Genomic DNA, 22,996 nt, shown 5'->3' with positions numbered 1-22,996 from the left:
GCCATGCCTCCCTAGCTGCCGGGGGCACGCGTCATTCATGCCCTAAATTTAAGATGAGCCTCCAATAATTAGATTCTATATATGGCAAATTTGTAAATTTTCTATAGTTTTTCATGTATAGAATCTAATTATTGGAGGCTTGTCTTAAATTCACTCCCATCCCACTGGCACAGCAGGGAAAGCAGTGGTGGATCAGGTGGCCCCCTTGGCCTTTGCCCCCCACTTCTTCTCCCTGCAGCCTTCCTGCCTCCTCCCCCACCCCCTACCACCAGCACCACCCTACTCCCAGCACCACACAGCCTCCGCCCCTCCTGCCCACTCCCTACAATCTCTGCCCCATTCTCCCTCACTCCCTACAGTCTCTGCCTCTTCTCCCAACCTCCAGCTACCCACAGTCTCTCAGTTTTCCTATACCACCACCCTGTACCATCAAATGCTGCTTGGGTTCTGTTCCCTTTCAGAGGACAGCATGTGGAAGTCCAGCCCTTGCGTCATGCAGTAGCAGCAGAACTGCTTATTGACTGGACAGGGAAGGAGTTTCCCTGTATTCCTTGTCTGGAAGGGAATTTAACCTGAGTTGGAGCTAAGTTGTTTGTGACCATAAGCCTAGGGTGCTGGAGGGGGAGGGGGGCGGGGGAGCAGAAGCTGCAGAGACCAAGCAGAAGAGGGGCAGGCATCTGCTGTGTGGGTCTGACTGTCCCCAACCTGGGCTCAGGGCCAGTCAGAACTTCAGCAGCCACCTGCGTCCTCTGCCCCCTTTGTTTTATACATCAGTCTAATATTTCATAGATTTTATAGACATTAGGGTTGGAAGGGACCTCGAAGATCAAGTCCAGCCCCCTGCCCCAGGGGCAGGAAGTTAGCTAGGGTCAAAGGATCCCAGCAAGATAAGCATCCAAGTGTTTCTTGAATGAGTCCAGAGTAGGTGCCTGCACCAGGGGCTTTTCCCCCCTGTGCTAACTGAAGAAAAAATCCTCATCTTAGATTTGAGTAAATATGGTATTTCCATGCAAGAAGGGAGGTATGGGGATGCTGGAGTGGCTACCAGGGGTTGTGCTCCCTTCTCTGCAGCAGGGTTAGAGTCTACTCCTCTCCTTCACTTGTCCTCTGTCTACTGCTTAGCCAAAGCTAGAGGCTTAACCCAACCCTTATATGGGTTAAGCCAATTTGAGTGGTTATGACAGGATTTAAAACTAGTTTTTTGGCTGAGCAGCAAAGGGAGAGGGAATGAAGCTCAGGAGTGGACTCAGCCCCTGCTGCATGCAGTCAGTATTCAGCCATGACTCTGAATTTTTTTTTTTCATTCTGTCTTCCCTCAAAAAAGTACTTCTTACTGGGGTTGGGGGGTGTGAGGTATGTGAGAATGAAAAATTACCCTTAGCCTTAGGATTTTACAGCACTCTGAAGCCTAGGGACCTCCTCAGATCGCAATTTTGCAGTTTTTCTGGAAACTGCGAAAAACAGAAGTTTCAGCAATTTTGTGTGGAATCACCAGAAAAAGTAACTTGCTAAAAAAACCCAACATTGGCTCCCCAGTGGGAGCCAGCAGCCACTGTGGCCTGGCCTTGCAGCCCACTGGGGCAGGGAAGAAGCCACCAGCACAAAGAGGTGGAGCTAAGATGGCCGATGCTTCCTCCACTGCTGATTGGCTTAGAGGGCTGCCTTTCAGGCAACCCTGCCCCTCTCCGTCAATCAGCAGCAAGGGACGGGCTGCATGAAAGGTCAGCCCTCTCTGCCAATCAGTGGCCAGGGTGGAGCCACACAAGTCATCCCTCGGCCAGTCAGCATCGAGGTATGGGGCTACTGGGGCCCCTCAGCCAATCAGTGGCAGGAGTGTCATGTTAAACTTGGGAAAATAATGGCCAGCACTGCAGTGGGCCTACAGAATTGCCCTTCCCCTGCCTTGATTTTTGCAGGTTCTTGCTGGTGATATACAGTTAACCTCTTCCTTGGGAGTGGTTTTGTTTTCCAGAGATCTTGGCCTACTTTGGGAGGAAGACATAAGACAGAGGTAGGCAAGCCCTGGCCCGTGTGCCATTGTGTGGCACAGGAAGGCATTTTGCTTGGCATGCGTGCCTCAGGGCGGATGACAGGGGAGCTGCAAGGGGCCCTATCCTTGTTGTGGCAGTGCAGCCCTGGTCCCTTCTCTACTGTCTACCTCAAGGTGTGTGCACATTTGCCACCAGCAATGAGCCAGGCCAGGGCTCCATGGACCCTGGTGCAGTTTCTTGCAGCCTCTCTGCCACCTGCTATGAGCAGCCCAGGCTCTGTTGTAGGTGCATGTGCCTTGGGGTGGATGGAGGGGAAGGGGCTGGGGCTGTGCTGCCACAACAAGGATCAGGCCCTTTGTGGCTTCCTTGCTGTGTGCCCCTGGCACACCAACATCTTGCAAGTTGATGTTATGGGTGCATTTGACACTGCTCCAAAATGTTGCCAATCCTTGACCTAGGTTATTTCAACAAAAATACCTGACTTAAAAAATACTCCTTAGCTAAATGACAGTCTTATAATGTACTAGCCAGTTGCCCATCAAGAATGATGGGGGGGGGGGGGGGGGGGCGGGGAGAGAAGGTGCTGGGATGGAGTGCCATCACCTAATGCCCTATGCTGCCACTGTTCTGCCTCTGCAGGGAGCGGGGTTGGAGAGAAGAGGCCAGCACTTCTGGTCCCGGCTCTCCCACCCTTTGTCTGGCCCTCAGCATGGCTTCAGAATCATGGTGGCGCTCCCCCATGCTTGGAGCACTGTGATTGGCTGTTTCTCGCAGCCAGTCAGTGTGAATAAAGTGTTACGGGCAGACAGACAGACTTAGGCTTTTATAATATTAGAATGCTGCTGTTGGTATGAGGTATTTTCTGACATACTATTTCCCAAAGAATTTGGGCCATTTCAAAGAACCATGAGATTAAGTTTACTTGTTGCACATTATTTCATTTCCATTCCACAATAGGTTCCTTTTGATTGTTATTATGGTCGCTTTACTATGTAGCAAAGAAGTGTTGTTTGTCCTTTGCAAGCGAAGATGACCACATCCAGTGGGGGAGAAGAGAGAAGAAAGGGAGGGAGAAAAGAGAAAGAGAGGAAAAAGGAGAAAGAAGAGAGAGGAGAGGGGTGGAGGCTAGGTTGCATGGGTATGCACGTGGTTTATAAGCCCAATCTTTGTCCTGAACAATCTGCTTCAGCGGTGGCAGGAGGGCGACAAGCACTGGACACGAGAGGTCCTCGTTTTCCTGGCCACACATTTCCTCACTGCCTCTGCTGTATGCCACTGCTCTAAGGCCAGTGCTCTGCTCTGGACCGATGAGCTCCAGGATGGATGGTCATGAGCAACTTTGCTTCCACGTCTCCAGGTTGATGCCAAAACTCTTTAGGGACATCTTTAGGGTGTCCTTGTACTGCTTATTTGGTGTGCTGTGAAAACGTACTCCATTTGACAGGTCGCTGTAGAAGATTTTCTTCGGCAGGCAAGTTTTGGGCATTCTTGATAGGTGCCCAGCCCTCTTAGCTGCGCTGGTTTCAGTAGGGTGTGGATACTGGGGAGAGCTGATCTTCTGAGCACCTCAGTGTCTGGAATCTTGTCCTGCCACTTGATCTTTAGTATTTTTCACAGGCAGCACAGGTGGGAGTGGTTTAGGTTCTTGGCATGATGCTGGTAGACGGTCCAGGTTTCGCAGGCATAAAGGAGGGTTGGGAGAATTATGGCCTTGTAAGCCTTCAGTTTCGTCAACATTCTGATGCCTCTCTGGTCCCAGACCAACTTATGGAGTCTACTGAAGGCCACTCTGGCTTTTGCTAGCCTTGCGTTGACTTTGTCATCTATGTGGGCTGCATGGGAGAGCGTGCTGCCTAGATAAGCAGACTTGTTGACCATTAACAGTTGTTGGCCTTTAACTGAGACATGTGGTTCCTGGGGTGTTGTGCCAGGTGCAGGTTGAAACATCGCTTTGGTCTTCTTTGTGTTGATAGTCCGAAGTTGTCGCAGGCTGATGAGAATAGGTCCATGGACCATTGCATATCAGCTTGTGAGCCTGCATATAACTCACAGTTGTCAGTGAAGAGGAAGTCATGAAGCATAGATGTCTGGACTTTGGAGCTCACTCGGAGCCTATGCAGGTTGAAGATGTCTTCGTCGAAATGGTACCTGATCCCCATGCCAAGGTCATCATCTTGGAAGGCATCCTACAGCATGGCAGAGAATACCATGCTGATGAGGGTAGGTGCGAGCATACACCCCTCCTTGATGCCATTTGTGACTGGAAAGGGGTCAGAGCATTCACCATTTGCAAGGACACGTGCCATCATGCTGTCGTGGAACTGTTGAACCATATTGATGAATTTTCCGGGGCGTCCGTACTTCTTCATGATTTCCCAGAGGCCTTCGCAGCTCACTGTGTTGCAGGCTCTGGTTAGGTCGACAAATGTGAGGAGGTCAGTATTCTGTTCCTGGCACTTTTCTTGGGCTGCAAACACCATGTCAATGGTTCCACGTCCTTTTCTGAAGCTGAGTTGACTCTCAGGTCATTTAGATGGTCAGTCAGCCAGTTGAGGAAGACTCCCACGAGAATCTTGCTGGCAGTTCAGAGGAGGGAGATGCCCCTGTGGTTATCACAGAGTTGGCAATTTCCCTTCCTCTTGTACAAGTAGACGATGGAGGCATCCTTGAATTCTTGAGGGACTACATCCTGCTCCCACATACTGCAGAAGATCTCGGTTCATAGTATCATAGTAGTTGGCGTCGGAAGGGACCTAAACAGATCATCAGGTCCGACTCCCTGCCCTGGGCAGGAACAGGTGCTGTGGTCATACCACCCCAGCCAAATATCTGTCCAGCTTCCTTTTGAAGACTCCTAAGATAGGAGAGAGTACCACCTCACTTGGGAGCCCATTCCCGAGCCTGGCAGCCCTAACTGTAAAGTAATGTCTCCTGAAGTCCAGCCTGAACCTTCTCTAACAATTTGTGGCTGTTATTCCTAGTAACCCTGGGTGGTGCCAGGGGGAACGGAGCCTCCCCCAGTTCCCACTGGTCCCCCCTGGTGAGTTTGTAAATGGCCACCAGATCCCCTGTCAGCCTTCTCTTATGAAGGCTGAATAGGTCCAGGCACTTTAGCCTCTCTTCGTAGGGCCTGCCCCACTGCCCCTTGACCATGTGAGTGGCCCTCCTCTGGACCCTCTCAATGCTAGCCACATCCCTCTTGAAGTGCGGTGCCCAGAACTGGAGGTAGCACTCCAACTATGGCCTGACCAATGCTGCATACAGGGGGAAAGATCACCTCCCTGGACCTGCTTGTGATACATCTGTAGATGCACGACAAAATGTGGTTAGCCTTACCACTTCCTGGCATTACCGGCTCATGTTCATCCTGGAGTCAGCAATGACTCCAAGGTCCCTTTCTGCCACTGTGTTGACAAGAAGGGTGTTCCCCAGCTTATAGGTGTGTTGCTGGTTCCTTCTCCCTAGATGCAGTACCTTGTACTTGTCTGTGTTGAATTCTATCCTATTCTCATGCACCCACCTCTGTAACCTGTCCAGATCTAGCTGGATTCTGTCCCTCCCCCCAGCGTGCCCACCTCGCCCCACAACTTGGTGTCGTCAGCAGATTTGGACAGCGTGCATTCCACACCCACATCCAGATCGCTGATAAAAATGTTGAACAGTACAGGCCCCAGGACCGAGCCCTGGGGGACTCCACTGCCCACATCCCTTCAGGTCAAAAACGACCCGTCCACCACCACTCTCTGGGTGCAACCATCTAACCAATTTGCCACTCACCTGACAGTGTCGGCATCAATGTCACAGTTTTTTTTTTTTAAGAGAACGTGTTGGGAAACCATGTCAAAGGCCTTCTTAAAGTCCAGGAAGATGGCATCCACCCTGACATCCTTGTCCAGGGACTTTGTGACCTGATCATAAAAAGAAACCAGGTTAGTCAGGCAGGACCTGCCCTCAGCGAACCTATGTTGGTTGCCTCTGAGCATTACCTCCCCTGCTGGGCCCTTGCAGATGTGCTCCTTTATAATTTTCTCAAAGGTGTTCCCAAGGACTGAAGTAAGACTGCCTGGCCTATAATTGCCAGGGTCCTCTTTTCTCCCCTTCTTGTAAATGGGGACCACACTGGCCCTTTTCCAATCCTCTGGTACCTGGCCAGTGCCCCACGAGTGCTCATAGAGCCGTGCCAGGGGCCCCACTATGACCCCTGCTAATTCCCTCAGCACCCTCGGGTGAAGAGCTTCTGGACCTACTGATTTAAACATGTCCAGCCCCTCCAGAAGTTCCCTAACTAGGTCATCCCTGACCCTAGGCATGGCAGTGCCTCCCCTCGGTCCGTCTGCAATTCTAGTGGGGGAGATGTCCTGGTCCCTGTTCAGGAATATGGAGGCAAAGAATTCGTTAAAGAGTTCATCTTTTTTGTTTGCTGCAATCACCAGATTGCCAAGCCTATCCTGTAGGGGCCCCACATTACCTGGTGCTGCCGCCTTACTCCCTATGTATTTGAAAAAGGACTTCTTATTATCCTTAATTCTGGTCGCTAGCCCTAGCTCCATCTCTGTCTTGGCCTTCCTAACAGCCTCCCTGCAGTCCCAAGCAATGGAGGTGTAATCCTCCTTGGTGATAGCCCCTTGCTTCCACTGTTTGTACGCCTCCTTTTTTTTGCCCTCGGGCATCCCTGGATGCCTCTGCTGAGCCATGGGGGTTTCTTAGCACTTCTGCCCCCCTTGGTGCGTGTTGGGATTTGACTCCCTTTGAGCTCAGAGGATCATTTCCTTGAGGAAAAACCACCCATCTTGAGCTCCAATCTCACTGAAGCTCCGAGACTCCAATGCCTCTCCTACTAACTTTCTTAGCTTATGGAAGTTGGTCCTCCTGAAGCCGAGGACCTCTGCCTTGCTGCTTGCTTTCACCACCTTGTGCTGGATAGTAAATTCCAGCAGGCGATGATTACTGTTGCCTAGGTGGTCGAGTACCTTCAGACCCCTCACCAGGTTGTCGCCTGTGGCAAGGACCAAATCCAGCAAGGCATTTCCCCTGGTGGGACTATGCACCTCTTGGGTTAGGTGGAGGTCCTGTATCCTGGCTAGGAACCTACGTGAGTGGTTGGACCTGGCTGACTGCTCCTCCCAGCAGATGTCTGGGTAGTTTAGGTCACCCGTGACAACCACATCCCTTGACTTTACCGCCTCTGTGAGCTGACCTGAGAATTCCAGGTCTAGCTTGTCACCCTGGTGAGGTGGTCTGTAGTAGACGCCCACTATCAATTCCCTTTCACCACGCCCCCCTTGCATTCTTACTCAGAGCGACTCATTTTGCTTCTTTTCTGACCCCATCCTGATCATTGAGGACAAGTATTGCTCTTTGATATATAGCGCTACACCACCCCCATCATTTCCCTTATGGTTAGTTTCTCCGTGAGGCTGTGACCACCTAATTTGTAGACCTCTGCTGGAATCGCATCAGCCACTAGACATTTGCCACTAGACATTTGTTGTATGGCCTTTTGGACTTCTGCAATTGTAAGCGGAACTTCAAGTGAGGTGTTGATGGCAATTTGAAGCAGCTTGTGTATGGTGTCCATGTTGATGGAGAAGGTCCGGTTGAGGATGGTGCTGAAGTGTTCAGCCTATCTCTGAAGGATCTGGACCTTGTCAGTTAGCAGCGTGGTCCTGTCGGCAGACAGCAGAGGGGAGGATCTGAGGACCTCATCAAGAAGCTGACCTACCCGCCTGAAGGAGTGAATGACCGATGGATGGCGCTCAAGCTCCCCCTGCTCAGCAAAAAGTGCGCCACTATCATCAGTACGTACGCCCCTACCATGACCAACTCTGAAGTCAATAACCAGTTCTATGATGACCTCCACTCTGTGATTGCTGCTGTACCGAAGTCTGACCATCTCATCCTCCTTGGCAATTTCAACACTAGGATTGGCTCTGACTGCCAAGCATGGGATTGGAAGCTACAGTAGCAATGGTCTTCTCCTACTCAGACTATGTGCTGAACACGAGCTCCTGATTACCAACACTGTTCTGTCTCCTCAATCGGAAGAAGACCTCATGGGTGCATCTTTGCTCCAAGCATGGGCATCTCATCGACTGTCATTGTCCGAAGGAGGGACAGACGTGATGTCCACGTAACCAAAGCAATGTGTGGTGCCGAATTCTGGATTGAGTATCGACTTATCTCCTTGCTAAAGGTCACGATTCAAACCAGACAGTGTCCACAAGGATGAAGTAGACTGAAGCACCTCAACACTGCATGGCTGATAAGTGACGGCACTAAGCTGTCTTTTGCGAACTGTCTGAAAGATCATCTTCACACTACACTGCTCCATTCTGGCTCCATTGACGCCAACTGGAAGTGGCTCCATGAAGCTATACAGTCTGCAGCTCTTGAGACCCTGGGACCAAGCGTCCGCAGACACCAAGACTGGTTTGATGAAAATGATGAAGCGATACAATAGCTGCTGTAAGAGAAACAACGTCTCCACAGAGCCTACCTTTATGATAAGCATCAGCACAACATGCCTACAGCTCGATATGGAAGGCCATTCAAGGGTCTCATAAGCTGCGAGAGATGCAAGACACACGGTTGAAGAACAAAGCAGATGTGATCCAGCACAATGCTGACCAGCAAGGAAGTTAAAGAATTGTGAATCAAAGCCAGTATAAAGGAACTATACATTCCCATTTCAGTCTTCTTTGTATCCTTTCCTGTAAAGTCCCTAACTTCATGTCTAATTAATTGTTTATTTCTCTGTTTGTTTTGGCTTCAGAGGGAAGTCAAGAAGACTTAAGAAAAATATACTGCTGGGGAGAAAAAATTGGGGAGGGAGAACAGCGAGAAAATAATGTTTCCTTGAAAATTCACAGTTGGCTCAGAGATAAAGCCTCTTGTCAGACAGGAAAGAATCTTCTTATATCCTACAGAAAATCTGTTCCTTCCAACTGATCTTCTGACCACAGGATGAGGGGGGTCAACCTGTCAAGGAATGAGAGTTGTTCCTGCTGCTCATCTGCTTCCATTAACATGGTATGGCTTTTTCCTGTTTAGCCAGTCAGTCTGCAAACTTCTCACTGAGGTGGGACTCTGTTGTGGTGCATAGATTGAAGTGGTGTATTTGCCCCCACAGCAGTTAGGAAGGTAATTCCCAACATAGCAAGCCCTTTCTATATTCAGAAGTTGTATGTTTCTATGGTGATGGATCCTGAAACCCAGTGGATACAATCACTGCCCCATTCCTGTCAACTAAGATGACTGATTTTTTTGGAATAACTGTATACAACTGAATACCATCTAAAGCAGTGATTCTTAGGGTGCCATGGCACCCCGTAGTGCCTTGAGATCTTTTCAGTGGTGCCATGGGGTGTCACACAGTGTTAGCACTGTTAGGGTTGCAGACAGGACTCACAAAGTAACCCCAGAGATTTCAAATATTAATCCATAGTTGTGGTCTTTCTGAGATCTTTGTAACAGAAAAAACTGCCTTATTCGTAGAATCATAGAAGTAGGGTCGGAAGGGACCTTGTAGATCTTCAAGTCCGACCCCCTGCCTGGGCTGGAGGAAAACTGGGCTCAAACGACCCCTGCCAGGTAGGCATCAAGCCGCTTCTTAAAGACTGCCGGGGTAGGAGCCAGCACCACTTCCCTTGGAAGTTGGTTCCAGATTCTAGCCGCCCTAACTGTGAAGTAGTTTTTACGGATGTCTAATCTAAACCTACTCTCCAACAACTTGTGGCCATTATTCCTTGTTATCCCGGGGGGCGCTAGGGGAAACAAGATCTCCCCCAAACCCTTCTGGTCCCCCCTAGTGAGTTTATAGACGGTCACCAGGTCCCCCCTCAGCCTTCTCTTGTGAAGGCTGAACAGGTTCAGGTCCTGTAGCCTGTCATTGTAGGGTCTGCCCTGCTGTCCCCGGATCATGTGGGTGGCCCTCCTCTGGACCCTCTCAATGTTGTCCCCATCCCTCTTGAAGTGGGGTGCCCAGAACTGGACATGGTACTCCAGCTGTGGCCTGACCAGTGGCGCGTAGAGGGGGAGGATCACCTCCTTGGCCCTACTTGAGATGTACCTGTGGATGCACGATAAAGTCCGGTTAGCCCTGCCGACCCTGACCTCGCATTGTCGGCACGTGTTCATCTTGGAGTCAGTGATGACTCCAAGATCCCTTTCTGTCTCTGTGCTCTCAAGAAGGGAGTTTCCCATCCTATAAGTGTGCTGCCCATTACTACTGCCCAAGTGCAGCACCCTGCACTTGTCTGTATTGAAACGCATCCTGTTTTTGTTAGCCCACCCTTGCAACCTATCCAGGTCTTTCTGCAGTCTTTCCCTCTCTACTAGCGTGCCCACCTCACCCCAAATTTTGGTATCATCAGCAAATTTGAACAGATTGCTTTTCACCCCGTCGTCCAAATCGCTGATAACTAAATTGAACAGCGCGGGCCCAAGGACTGAGCCCTGGGGGACTCCGCTGCCCACTTCCCCCCCAGGTCGACCACCACCCTCTGAGTATGACCCTTCAGCCAATTAGCAGTCCATCTGACCGTGTAGGCATCGATGCCACAGTCGCCTAGTTTTTTAATGAGGATGGGGTGAGAGACAGTGTCAAGGCCTTGCTGAAGTCCAGAAAGACTACATCCACGGTGACACCTGCATCCAATGCTTTTGTGACCTGATCGTAAAAGGCCTCCTTGGTTGCGAGAGATTGCTGAGGAAGAGATAGTGCCCTGTTTAAAAATAAGCAAAAAAAGGGGGATCCAAGTGATATAGACTGGATAGCCTGATTTCAGTAATCAGGAATTTACTGGAGCATAAGAACTCTGTTTGCAAGCATCTGGAGGAGGAAAGGCAGGTCTTGAGCAGCTATCCTGGACTTACTAAGAACAAATTATGCTACCGAATTAGTTACTTCGTTGAAGGAAATCTAGTTGGCTTGATGAAGGGCATGCAGTGCATATAGTATATCTGGACTTCAGTAAGATTTTGGCAAAGTCTCACCTGATATTCTCATAATCTTCTGGAGTAATGTATGCTAGTCCAGGCTACTACAAGGTGGATAGATATCTGGCTCAGTAGTCACAAGCAAAGGGTAATTATAAATGGATCCATGTCAGAATCGTAGGAGGTGTTTAAGTGGAGGTCCATAGGGGTCTGTCATGGGCCCAGTGCTGTTCAACGTGTTTATCAAGAAATTGTACGTTAGATTAGAGAGCTTCCTGAACAGTTTTTCAGATGAGATAAAACTGGAGGAGTGCAATTCTAAAGGGTTTGGACATATTAGAAAGCTGGGCTGGAGCTAATGGGATGAAGTTCAGTACTGACAAATGCATACTGTTACACTTTGGGAAGAATATGAAAGGGAGAAATACAAAATGGATGACTTGTAGCTGGATGGCAGTACTGTGGACAAGGACCTAGGAGTCTTAGTATATCTGTAATATAGACTCAATATAAGTCTGTGTTATGTTGCGGCTATAAAAAATGCAAATGCAGTTTTAGGCTCCATCAATAAGTGTATTAGTTGGAAAACGGGAGGCGATAGTGCTAGTTTACTTGGTATTGGTTAGGCCTCATCCGAAGTATTACGTGCAGCTTTAGGCTCCAAATTTTAAAAAAGGATATGGAGATGTTGGGGTCCAGAGGTGGGCAACTAAAATGATAAAGGGCTCAGAAGGTAAGTTGTATGAGGAGAGGTTGAAAGAAATAGGCATGTTGAGCATACGGAAAAGGTAATTAAGAGGGGCCATGATAATGGTCTTCAAATATCTGAAGGGCTGCCAGAAAGTGAGAGAATACCTTTTGTCCATTGCTACAAAGAGTAGGGTGTATAGCAGTGGCCTGAAATTGTATCAGTGGGTTGAGATAGTAATTTTCTTGATATCCAATTAGAATAGTGAAACAATGGAATAGACAACTTGGGGAAGTTGTGGAGTATCTTTCATTGGAGATATTCAAGAAGAGCTTGGATAAGTAGTGGTCAGGGCAAATCAGGAGTAGCAATGCCTGGCATATGCTGTGAAGAGCAATAATTGGAAGCTCAGGAATCTCTGACACATGGATCACTGGGGAATCATGAGAAGAGCTCTGGAGCCCCGAGCATGGGATTTTTGGAGAGGACTACACTCGGCAGCAGAGCTTCACAATCAGTTTTTGTTAGAGGAGACTAAAGGAGCTGGAGTAAGTTTATGGAAGGGATATGTGACAGAAAGGAAAGTTCTGGCTCTCTGCTCTAGGGTGTATAATTTTTCAGAATTATTTGCAGTGCCTGGGTTGCAGAGTAGGGTGGAAGGTATTTGGATAATCTTACCTTGAACAGGAAGTTGGACTAGATGACCTCCTGAGTTCTCTTCCAGTCCTACTTCTTTGTGACCCGGTGATTGTAAGTCGTTAGTCCATCACTCTTCATAATCTGCCTTCTAGAATTACATTTCTGTAGTGGTTACAGAGGTTACATGCCTTTTGTGTGTGACTAAAGGACTATGGTGTTTGATTTCGTCTTTGACTTTTTGTTATTTTTTATTAGTGTGCCAATTTTGATTGAAGCCTGGTGGGCTGGTGTGTGTGTTCTCGGCAGATTTTTGTATGAGTATCTTATTTTGAGTTGATGGTTTGATTTGTGTCATTAGAGTAAATAATTGGTTTTAGGGTGCAGGAGGAGTAAGTGTAGGGAATGAAGGAAAATTATTTCCCTAGATGGAATCCTGCACAGATTATCTAGCAGTGTTTTGATTAGTGTGTGAACCTGAATACCTTAGTGGCAGTTGCCCACCTTGGATATAAATGGTGTCCGTTGACCATTCGAGTCAGTTTTTCTTTGATTTTGGCAGGTAAAGTAGTTCCCTGCAGAGATGCTACATAGTAACAGCCATGGCTCAGTTCTTCAGCAGTTTCTGAAGATGTCTCAGTGATGTCCTTAAGTGTGCATCAACACTACTGGAACACCACATGGTGTTGCTTGCAGTGGCAGGGGATCTTCTTCAATGCTTTGGTTTCTCAGTGCATGAAGTTGCAGGTACAGAAATGTAGTTTATTGAATGAGCTGATGCAATACAGCCATCACCATAGTAAGTGTGCACATTATTGTGACTAACCTAAAGACAGAGGCCCCAGATTACCATTATTTAGTATTATTAATCTACAGATTGGCACTCTACATGGACCTGTACATAGAAAACCATCTGGACTGACTGCCTGAATCTTGGAGCAAGGAGTCTCTATTGGAAGGAAAGCCACTGGAGAAAGAGACTTTACTGCCTTCAGATCCAGAACCAGTCAAACTCCATTTATTTATGAGTTGAAAAAAGTCAGTCTCCCAAGTCTCTCCCCACTGCTGAAGGGGACATTTTTAAATCTTTGCACACAATAGACAGTAAACAAATGTGTCATTACACTCTATAGTGTTACTACATACTGGGCGCATCTACACGAGACACTACGTTGCTGTAGCGACTAGCTACTGTGATGTAGTTCATTGCTATGGTGATGTAGCATTGGTGGGCACGAACTGTGTTGCTGCTGCTGCTACTGTGCAGTAGTAATGAGCTACTGCGCAGTGGCCTTGGAAACGACTTATGTGCTGCTGGGACTGTGCAGTACCATGGGGTACTGTCTAGTCATTTAGTACTTGTTAAAGCGTTAGCAAGTACTAAATGACTGTGCAGCACCAACTGCGCAGTGGGGGACACATTTACTGTGTCTGAAAGTAAAAGAAAACCTTGATCTATAGGATTTTCCCTAACCTCTTGCTAAAATGCTAAAACATAAATGAGTTCTGGAAGATGTCAGGATCATTCTCAGTGATTTGACTTAAGGAGCTAGTTATATCTTACTGACATGAATTAAGAGCTCACCTAGGTTTCTTAAAGTATGGTGACTGGTGATATCTCCCATAAGGCAGCAGGGGATCTTTGGAGTACAGTTTGTTCTAATCCTGTCTGACACTTCCGCTCCCTCTACACGTCTTGTTCCAGAGAGAGTGGTATGGGGGAGAACAGAAGTTAGCTGTGGTAATTCTCTTCAGGAGAAAGCATGTTGCTTTCCAGAGTAGCATTGAAGGACTGGCTTTAAGCTCATGATCTAGTCCAGTATATTCAAATAAACAGTTTTAAAAAGGTAAGTTTACAAGGTAAATCATTATCTGTCTTGTTGGTAAATTATGTATTGGAGTTTTTCTCTTTCTTCCATCTTTCTTTTGGGATTGGTTCTTGGGTGTTGAATACCTCCTTTGTTATTAAACTGCCTTCATTTCTACTCTGGAATTGCTTGACTGAGGTGGAAGAGACCAGATTTGTACATTTACACTGGCTTTTGTTTGAGGGGATCTTAACTATCTTGTGTTCTGGAACTCAGAGCCATAAAGCATTTAGTATATTAGAAATGTATGCTTTGGGGGGAAAAAGAAGATTTTTGTGGCAAGCAGTGCTATGGGTAAGTAATTGTCCCCATATGGGGCTATCCCCAAGTAAACATGTCTTATGATAGTCTAGTGTAGTGTATATACACTTTGGTCTAGGAGAAACTCACTTGAGCTGGGAAGGGTTAATACATTTATGTAAAGATTAAATGTGCATTACTATAAACAGATACAGACTTTACTAATAATTTTATAACTTTCTTTGTTCATTGTTTTGCATGGTACTTTCAAAATCATAATTTTAGACCCAAATGCCAATAATTTACGTGTTTAAAAAGCTTGCTGTATCATAAAGCTTTTAATCTATTTTTTAAAAAGCTAAAAGCTTCTTAACTTATATTACGATTCCACCATCTTTAAAGTATTTTATAACTACTGCTGTCCTTTGATTTGTTTCCATTTTATTTCTATTATCTTGCAGCATCTTTTATCCAAATTCTTCTTTCTTATAAATCTTGTAAGTAGGAACTAGTAGCTTCTCCTTAATTGCGGTCATGTTTATTTTTCTTTTTTCATAATCCCATTTTTTTTTATTTGTATTGTCATTGTCATTGTCTCTTGTAGCTTTTGCACTTTTACTTGAGAAAGACAAGTAACTTTTTGTGTGTGTTTTTGAATGGGGAAGATTGTTGGCAAAAGCAAATTAATCTGCCTGAATCAGTCCCATCTTTTTGTACTCTAGTCTGTGATCATGTCATGAATTTCAGGACTTTGCACTAACCATTTTTTTTTTTTTTTTAACTTAAAGCTTATTTTTATACAGACCTAGTGTTTGATATGTATGCATTGTGCATGTAGTGTTTTTTTCCAACTCCAGTATATTGCTGGATAGCTTATTTGGGATAAAAAAAATGGCTCATGGGAAGATGCATAAAGATTTGTGCTTATTTACTACTTATAAGTTTTATGGCATAATGTAATATCAGATAGTTTTACACCAAGAATTTTTAATCTAAGAAAAATAGTTTACTCATTTTTTTTTCTGAGCTTTCTAAAACATACCCATCCATACAGTTAATAAATAATGCAGCTTTCAAAATATAAACAGGGTTTCTATATATATGACCGCAGTGTGAGTGGCACTCGTGTCACTCTTTGCAAATCTGATTTCCCCAGTATCTCCTGATCAAGATTATATTATTCTGTCTCTCTTAATGGTAGAATGATTATTTGTTTGTTTATTTGGACATCCTCTAGGTTTTTAAAAGTAATTCAAGGTCATGATTGCCTTTTCTAAGAATTGCAAGGAATGTACTATTCTAGTCTTTGGAAATCCAAAAGGGAAATTTGTTTTCTCCTGCCCAACAAGCACGTTATACATCTTCTTGGCAGCCATTTCAGAAGAAATAATGGGCAAGTAAAATGAGAAGCTTCCTGTACCTGGAGCATATAGTGTTATATTTCTAGTAGAAATACTGTGAAGTGCATTGATTATACCACATTCTGTGGGAAAACAAAGCTAAAGAATAGGCAACCCCATTTATGCCCACTAGGCTTTCTCAAGCTTTTTGATTTTTCTATAAGTGTTTGTGAAGTATATTACAGAAATTATTCAAAATGTTCATTACATTTGTGAATTACCTGCTAGGAAAGTCCCCAGTTCTTTGCAGCTATCATCTGAATTAGCTAAATTTCCAAAATTTTGTAGGCAATTGCAGGCATTGCATATAGAAATAATTTGGATCATATCAAGATAGCGACTTTCAACAAGTTCCCATACCCCACCTTGCACATTTGTCTTAGCCAGTCTTCTTACTCTGTGTCCTGCTTGCTTCTTGGTTTTGAAGAACCAGTAAGGTAGGATATTTGCTTCAGCAGTAAAGATGACATACACAGAGAAGCTGTGTCAGAGTAGTAGTTCTGTGCTTAAGAGATGTACAGAAATGAAATCAGATGGTCAGAGAGCATGAATCTTGGTGGTAGGATTAGTGGAACAATTTCATATAGTCCCATAATGTATTAATAAAGCTTAGGAAATAAGGGTGTATCATTTCCTGAAGGAGAGGATGTAGGAGTAGTAGACTTTTTGGTTTGTTTACAAGGCAGGGAGTCTGACTGGATAAGAGAAGCTATAATCAAGAATAGTGTGTACTTTTTCTGTACAGAAAGCTGAGAGCAAATATACTCATAGCTAGGTCAGAAGGGTTAATAATCCTCATACCTTAGGGAGCACTCCAAAATAGTTTATAAACAAAGGTAGGGATTCAAATATAGTAAACTAACAGCTTTGTAATAATCACTAAATTTGACTTGATCTTTGTGTCCAGGATCCCATGAGCCTATGTTGTATATTGACAAATACAATGAAACCTTGTTTTTCTCATCCCAGCTATAGCAACACAAGCTAGTGTGGAGTTTCGTCGGAAAGGATCACAAATGTCCACAGACACTATAGCTTCCAATCCCATGTTTGATGCAAGTGAATTTCCAGACAACTATGAATCAGGAAGAGCAGAAGCCTGTGGAACACTGTGTAGAATATTTTGTAGCAAGAAGACTGGGGAGGAAATACTGCCAGCTTACTTATCCCGGTACTTAAACTGTCTTCCAGTTGCTTTACTTCTCTAACTCTGGGTGAAAATCGAATTTATTTTCAGTAAACAGTATCCACTTAGCTCCTAAATTTTGTTTTGCTAATCAGTGGATAAATGATCATGTCCTTAAAGAGAGTTAGTGTAGACCAGGGGCGGGCAATTATCTCGGGCGGAGGGCCGTTTACTCAGTTTTGACAAGCCATCAAGGGCCGCATGACAGGCAGCCAGGGGCAGATAAATATTAATTTTCTCAATTTTTTTAGGGGCCCTGGCTGGATAGAATAGCCTGGCAAGCTGCATGTAGCCCATGGGCTGCATTTTGCCCACCTCTGGTGTAGAGATGCCTGTGAAAATCAAAGTAGGCACTTCCTGTCACCTGTATGACCTTGGTTATATATGAATTTTCTTTAGGATGCCATGAAAGAGATGTCCCTCATGTGGCCTCTGTACCAGGAAGAATGTTCCCTTTCCTTCTGATAGCCTTGCTTAATCTTGCCTGGTACTTTGTTTTCTGTTGTCATACCTAGAAGATTTTTTTTATGGCTATACAGATATCAGACATGGTTGTGTTTTAGAGATTGAAAGATATTCTTTTATGATGTTGAGTACTACAAAAATGGAATTAAATAGCTTTTAATTTGAATATGGGAATCCTATGAGATATTCTCTTTCATAAGTTATGATATGACTTGTACATGGAAAAATAAACCAGGGAAGTATTTTAAGATAAAACCTATAAAATGTTCTTATTAATCTGATTTTTCAGACTAATAAATTTTAGTGCCTGTCATTGTGTTTGCTTGATAAGGCAGAACATTTATTGATCTGAAAAATTGAAGTATATTGAATAATACAGGTAATATAGAAACCACTGTGTTGTTAAAAGTGACACGTATATTTCTTATAGATGAAAGATCAGTGAAAACTTGCTTTCCACTTTTTAAAAAAATATACCTCTTATCCAGCATTAAATTTTCCTTTTTTTGTTCCAGTCTTCCATAAATCAACAGTGGAGAAAGATTTAAAACAAAAACAACAAATAAGAACATGCTAAAGCAAAACCTTGGCATGCGGACTCAGATAGTGTAGCAAGGTGGATAAAATAACATCCTTTTAAAAATTAGATGTTTTGCATGTATTTTATTTGCAGATTGCTAGTTCTTTTCATTTATTAATTTGAAGGGAACTTTTACATGTGCTCTGGGGGCGGGGGAGGGCGACGCTTTAATTAGAGTGGCTCCAAGAGCTGCTGTAATTAAAATGCCACCACATCTCGTGTATCAGTGTCTCCGTGCTTCAAAATGGCGGTGGGAGTGCTTGAATTAAAGCTTGTTTGACAAGCTTTAGTTCAAGTGCCCCCACCACCATTTTGAAGTGTGGAGATACAAATACACAAGACACAGGAGGCTGCTGGAGCTCAATAATTGCCACTCTAGCAGACTCAGTTATTTAAGCGTGCTCTGATGTGCTGGAATTTAAGCATGTTGGAGAAGCCTCTGCACTAATATATGGGTGCCCTAAGTGACTAAAGTTGTCTTGTTTCTTTAAAACTAGTAGAATTTACATTTTACGTAGATTTTTTTTTTCCTTGGAGATTTCACACGCAGGACTAATGCACCTGGACGGAATTTACATAGCTGTGTAACTGCAATTTTTGACACTTATGCAAATTTGAATTTCTATATAGCTACACTCATCCTTTGCACACTAAGAATAGTGCAGTATGACTGTGTAGATGGAATAGAATTGGCCAAGAAATGTGTAATGCCAAAACTAGTTGCAGAAAAACCACAACTACCTAGTGTTTGATTCTGGAAAGGGAAGGGCCTCTTGCCTTTTAGCCTAGTATTCTAGTGGTTAGGTTGCTTGTCAAGGGAGTGAAAGACCAGGGTTTTAGGCCTTTCACTGTATTAATGAGGCCTCTCTCACTGCATTAATACTAAATGAAAGATGTTCTGGGCCGAACAAGTTCTGGATAAGGGAAACTTAGAACCCAGGCTTCCTGCTCCCTTGTTAGGTGCGCTAATCATTAGGCTATAAGGTGAGAAAGCCCTCCTCCTCATCCATTTTCCTTGCAACATGTACATGTGCAGAGTGTTTCTATTCTGTAATAGATGGCAATAGAATTCAAACTATGTGTGCAAATGCCAAAAATTGAAATTATGCGGCTACTCTGCTTCATAGTAACTGCTCAAGGTACCTTTAAAGCACTCCAGGAAGTCTGGATACAGATGTACACTGCCAATGAAGCACTTAAAATGGCCATTCTGCCTCAGAAAAAATAGAAAAGACTTTGAAACACTGCACTGTGAAGTGCTTCATGTTATATTTACACCCTCCAACAGAACTCCATAGAAAGTTGGTTGGTTCTCTGACATCCAATGCTGCTCTGTTTCAAACCTCTTCATTGCTCCAAAGAGTAGGCTTTGTGATTTGCATTAGGCTCCACTGCTCCAGGGTCACAGGATCTGGCTGGCATGTGACTGCATCTACTTACTGTGCGATGTGAACGCCTACAATGCCCTCATTTTGCTGGACACCCATCCTGAGAAGTTGATCTTCCCTATGTTGGAATGCTGCTGAAGAAACCTTTTGGAACTTGTGAACAGCGGCCTGCACCTAGAACGTTAATGCCCCTCTCCTCTGCTGCATCCATGAGGCAACTAGCCAGAGGTCAGCAGACGTAATTGACCTCCTTGCCAAGTGGGACTACAAGAGTACTACGAAGAAAATGCTGAAGGCACAGTAGATAAGAAGGCCTGAGATGCTACCCAGGTCTCAGGCACTTGGAGGTTGACTTGTGCCTACTATGAGGAGCTGAGATGGTTTCCTGTAGGAAATGACAAGATGAGTCCCACTTCATTTCTGACTTTGGGATCAACTCTGAGGGCTCTGACAGAGAGGAACAAGAAGATCTACCAGTTCCTTTCCTCTCTACAGCTTTGGGGAGGCATTGCAGAATTGGAAGGAATTAGAGTTTGGAAGCACCTTTCAGGAGGCTTAGCAGCCATCTGGGCGTGAGGGCTCAGATACCACTGACGCTGAACTGTCTAGCCTATCCCAGCTGAATGTCCACGACACAACAACTTGGTAAGTTTTAGTGCTCCAGCATGGTGACAATAGTGCTTTTCTACTCTGCTTCCATACACAGACGCTTCCATTCTTATGGTGGGCAGTGATGTCACTTCAGGCACTGCCCCATCACTTCCGAACTGTTTGCCTGGCTTTTTGGGAGTCTTGGCTTGGCTTCTTGAGAATGGCATCCTATCCCTCCATTTGGGGTACCTGTCTCCCAAAAACTGCCACTTGTTATTTTTGTAAAGATACTCTTCACTAGTCAGATTTGGCTGTGGGAACCCAGCCACCACTCCACTGCCCCCATTAATCACTGCCTAAAAAGTTAAAAAATGAATATATTAATATCCAGGGCTGCCTCCTCAGGATTCACATGCTCTTTTCCAACACATGCTACTTTAATCTGATTATGAGGAAGAAAAAGAGATTGCCTATTCAGGGAAAATATGATCAGCAGTGACCCTGGTTTGGTTTTTTTTGATAAATCTGCAATTTTGGGGGTAAGAAAGTAACCCAAAATCCACACTTTTCTGTGATTTAAAATGAAATGCCACTAATATATGTGTGTGAAGGGAGGGAGAGGGGAAAGGGGGGGGGATCTACTTATCTATAGATATAGTGGTGTTCAATTTTAATCATGGGGAAAAATGTGGATTTTGGATTACATTTTTTAACCTGAAAATTGGGGATTTTTTTTTTTTTTTTTAATTCGAGAAAACCAGGATCCCTGGTGATTAGCAAGGCACTACTTTTTTAAAGTACCAGCAATCTTGGACAATGCAGTGAAGGGAGGAAGTGGGGAGGGAGTGGAAAGGAATAGAAAAGATTTTTTTTTTTGCCAGCAGACCACAACCCTCCATCCCTACTGAAACACCCCCACCCCCAGCAATAGATTGCTGTAGTTTACATCAGGGTGAAAACTTTCTGAAGACACAGAGCTTAGAGTCAGTTTCACCCAGCACTCTGCATTAACTCATAGATAGGGACCTACCAAGTTCACAGGCCCCAACAACCTATTACACAACTGTAACATAGCCAGGGCCCCCAATTTCATGGCTCTATCATGGCTGCCATTTTGAAGGTGGAGCAAACCAGGCCCCCCATGCCTCTGATTGGCTGAGGGGTGCTGCAAGTCCCACCCCTCCCAGGCATTGATTGAAAGCCCTAGCTGGAGCTGCCTGGCTTGTTAACTGAGTAATTATCACCTTCTTCAAAGGGCAGAGGGCAATAATTACTGAGTAAACAGGTAGTTTAAGTATGGCAATTAAACAGTTCCCCTGCCCAATTGAAGTCTAAAGCTAGTTACCTGGCTAAAATAAAACAACAGACTTTGGTGGGTTTTTCCCTGCTCCCCCACTCCCCTCCTCCCCTTCTGGAGACAGAGATGGGAACTTTTCCTACCTCTTTCCACCCCCCACCACCCCACCCCCAGCTTCAGGAGATGGGCCTTTTTTAAAAATTTTTGCTTCCTTCCCCTTTCCCCTGCCCTTATAGAAGACAGCTTTTTGTCAGCTCTTTCTCAGCTTTTTTAACATAGCCAGTTCCCCGTGCTTTTTCATGGGGAACTTGCTATTTCATGGGAGACTGCCAATTACACAATTTCCTTGAAATCTGTGAAATTGTGCATCTGGTACGTCCCTACTCATAGAACACAAGAAACCCAGCAACATCAATCCTCTTTCCAGTCTCCCCTCACTCTCTCACATCCACAAGATGAGGTAACAGTGGAGGGGCTGGGTAGCAAGTTAGAAAGGAGCAATTTGCATTTTTCATAGCACAAAACAGTCCTGAGGGCAGTGCTTATAGAGATCTATTGCTGGATGAAATAGTCTAAAATTTCTTGGGAACAATTTTTTGACTGCAGTTAGTCAGCATTGATTTATTTAGTTGCAGGAGCTGGGCTTGTAGGTTTCCTGTTGCAGTTGCTGCAATGTGAGAGTGTAGGGTTAAAATCAGTGATCACAGAGGATTATGGTAGTTGGTTCAGTTGGCTACCTTGGGGAACTTGCAGAGCTTTAGAGGGAGAGCCTTTTAGGAGTGGTGACTGCTGTACTTTGGAAGCTTGCAATCATGATGGGAGGGTTGCCCTGAGCTTATAAGTCCTCCACAGTGCTTGCAGTATCCTTAGGGTTTCACTGCACTGCCTCCACCCAGAAGGAGCCAATAGTATTTATCAATTTCTGTGTACTGGCACTTCCTCTGCAGGTACTCTGGGTGACAGATCACATTAAAAGGGAGCCATTTTCTTTCCCAAGAGCCACGAAAGCAAGACTGCCTTTTGCAGTGACAGAAGAGCATATAGAGAGGAGTTAGTCTCAACTGTCCTAAACAGCTCCCGTCTACAAGACGGTCACGTGGAGCAGTGAGATGTCTCTGTAGAACATAAAGTTGCATAAAAGGTTCAGACCAATGATTCATCTAGCCCAGTATCCCACAGTGGTAGTAGTGGTTGCTTTAGAGAGATGGAGCGTATGAACAGAGTATATCGAGATTGATCTGTCCCGTTACAGCTGTCCCTAACATCCACCATTTGGCTTAGAGATGCCAGAGGGATATATCTAGTAGTAATTAGTGAAACTATCATCTGTGAATTTGTCTAGTCCTTTTTGAACCTGGCTATACTATTTGCATTTACAACCTCTTGTGGTAATGAGTTCCACACACACACTGCGTATTGTGTAAAAAAGAGTTACACAACACAGTTAAACTTGTTGCCTGCTAATTGACCCCTAGTTCTAGTATTCTAAGACTTGATAAATAACACTTCCATTTTCATTGTATTCATATTCTACATGATTTCATAGACCTCTGTCCGTATCTCTTTCCCATCCCCCCTTCCGATATAGCCTTCCTTTCCAAACTGAAGAGTCCTAGCCTTTTTAGTTTCTCTTGGTACGGCAGCTGCTTCATACCCCTGATCATCTTGGTTGCCCTTCTTTGTAGAAGAAAATGACCTGAAAATTAGGGGAACTGTTAGAGAGAATCCC

At 45.0% G+C, this 22,996-nt stretch overlaps 1 protein-coding gene across 10 annotated transcripts in view; it reads left to right on the top strand.

The window, feature by feature from the left end:
* RALGAPB (Ral GTPase activating protein non-catalytic subunit beta) overlaps positions 1-22,996 on the top strand; it is a 233,060-nt gene that overhangs the window by 79,713 nt on the left and 130,351 nt on the right. For all 10 annotated transcript variants that reach the window (XM_059733294.1, XM_059733297.1, XM_059733290.1 and 7 more), the window contains one exon: positions 16,730-16,931. In XM_059733294.1, coding sequence (XP_059589277.1) covers positions 16,730-16,931 — 202 coding nt within the window. The remainder of the gene's footprint in view (positions 1-16,729; positions 16,932-22,996) is intronic.

The sequence above is a fragment of the Alligator mississippiensis genome, chromosome 9 (genome assembly GCF_030867095.1).
Source record: "Alligator mississippiensis isolate rAllMis1 chromosome 9, rAllMis1, whole genome shotgun sequence".
Taxonomy (NCBI): Eukaryota; Metazoa; Chordata; order Crocodylia; family Alligatoridae; genus Alligator; species Alligator mississippiensis.
This window is presented reverse-complemented; position numbering and strand designations above follow the sequence as displayed.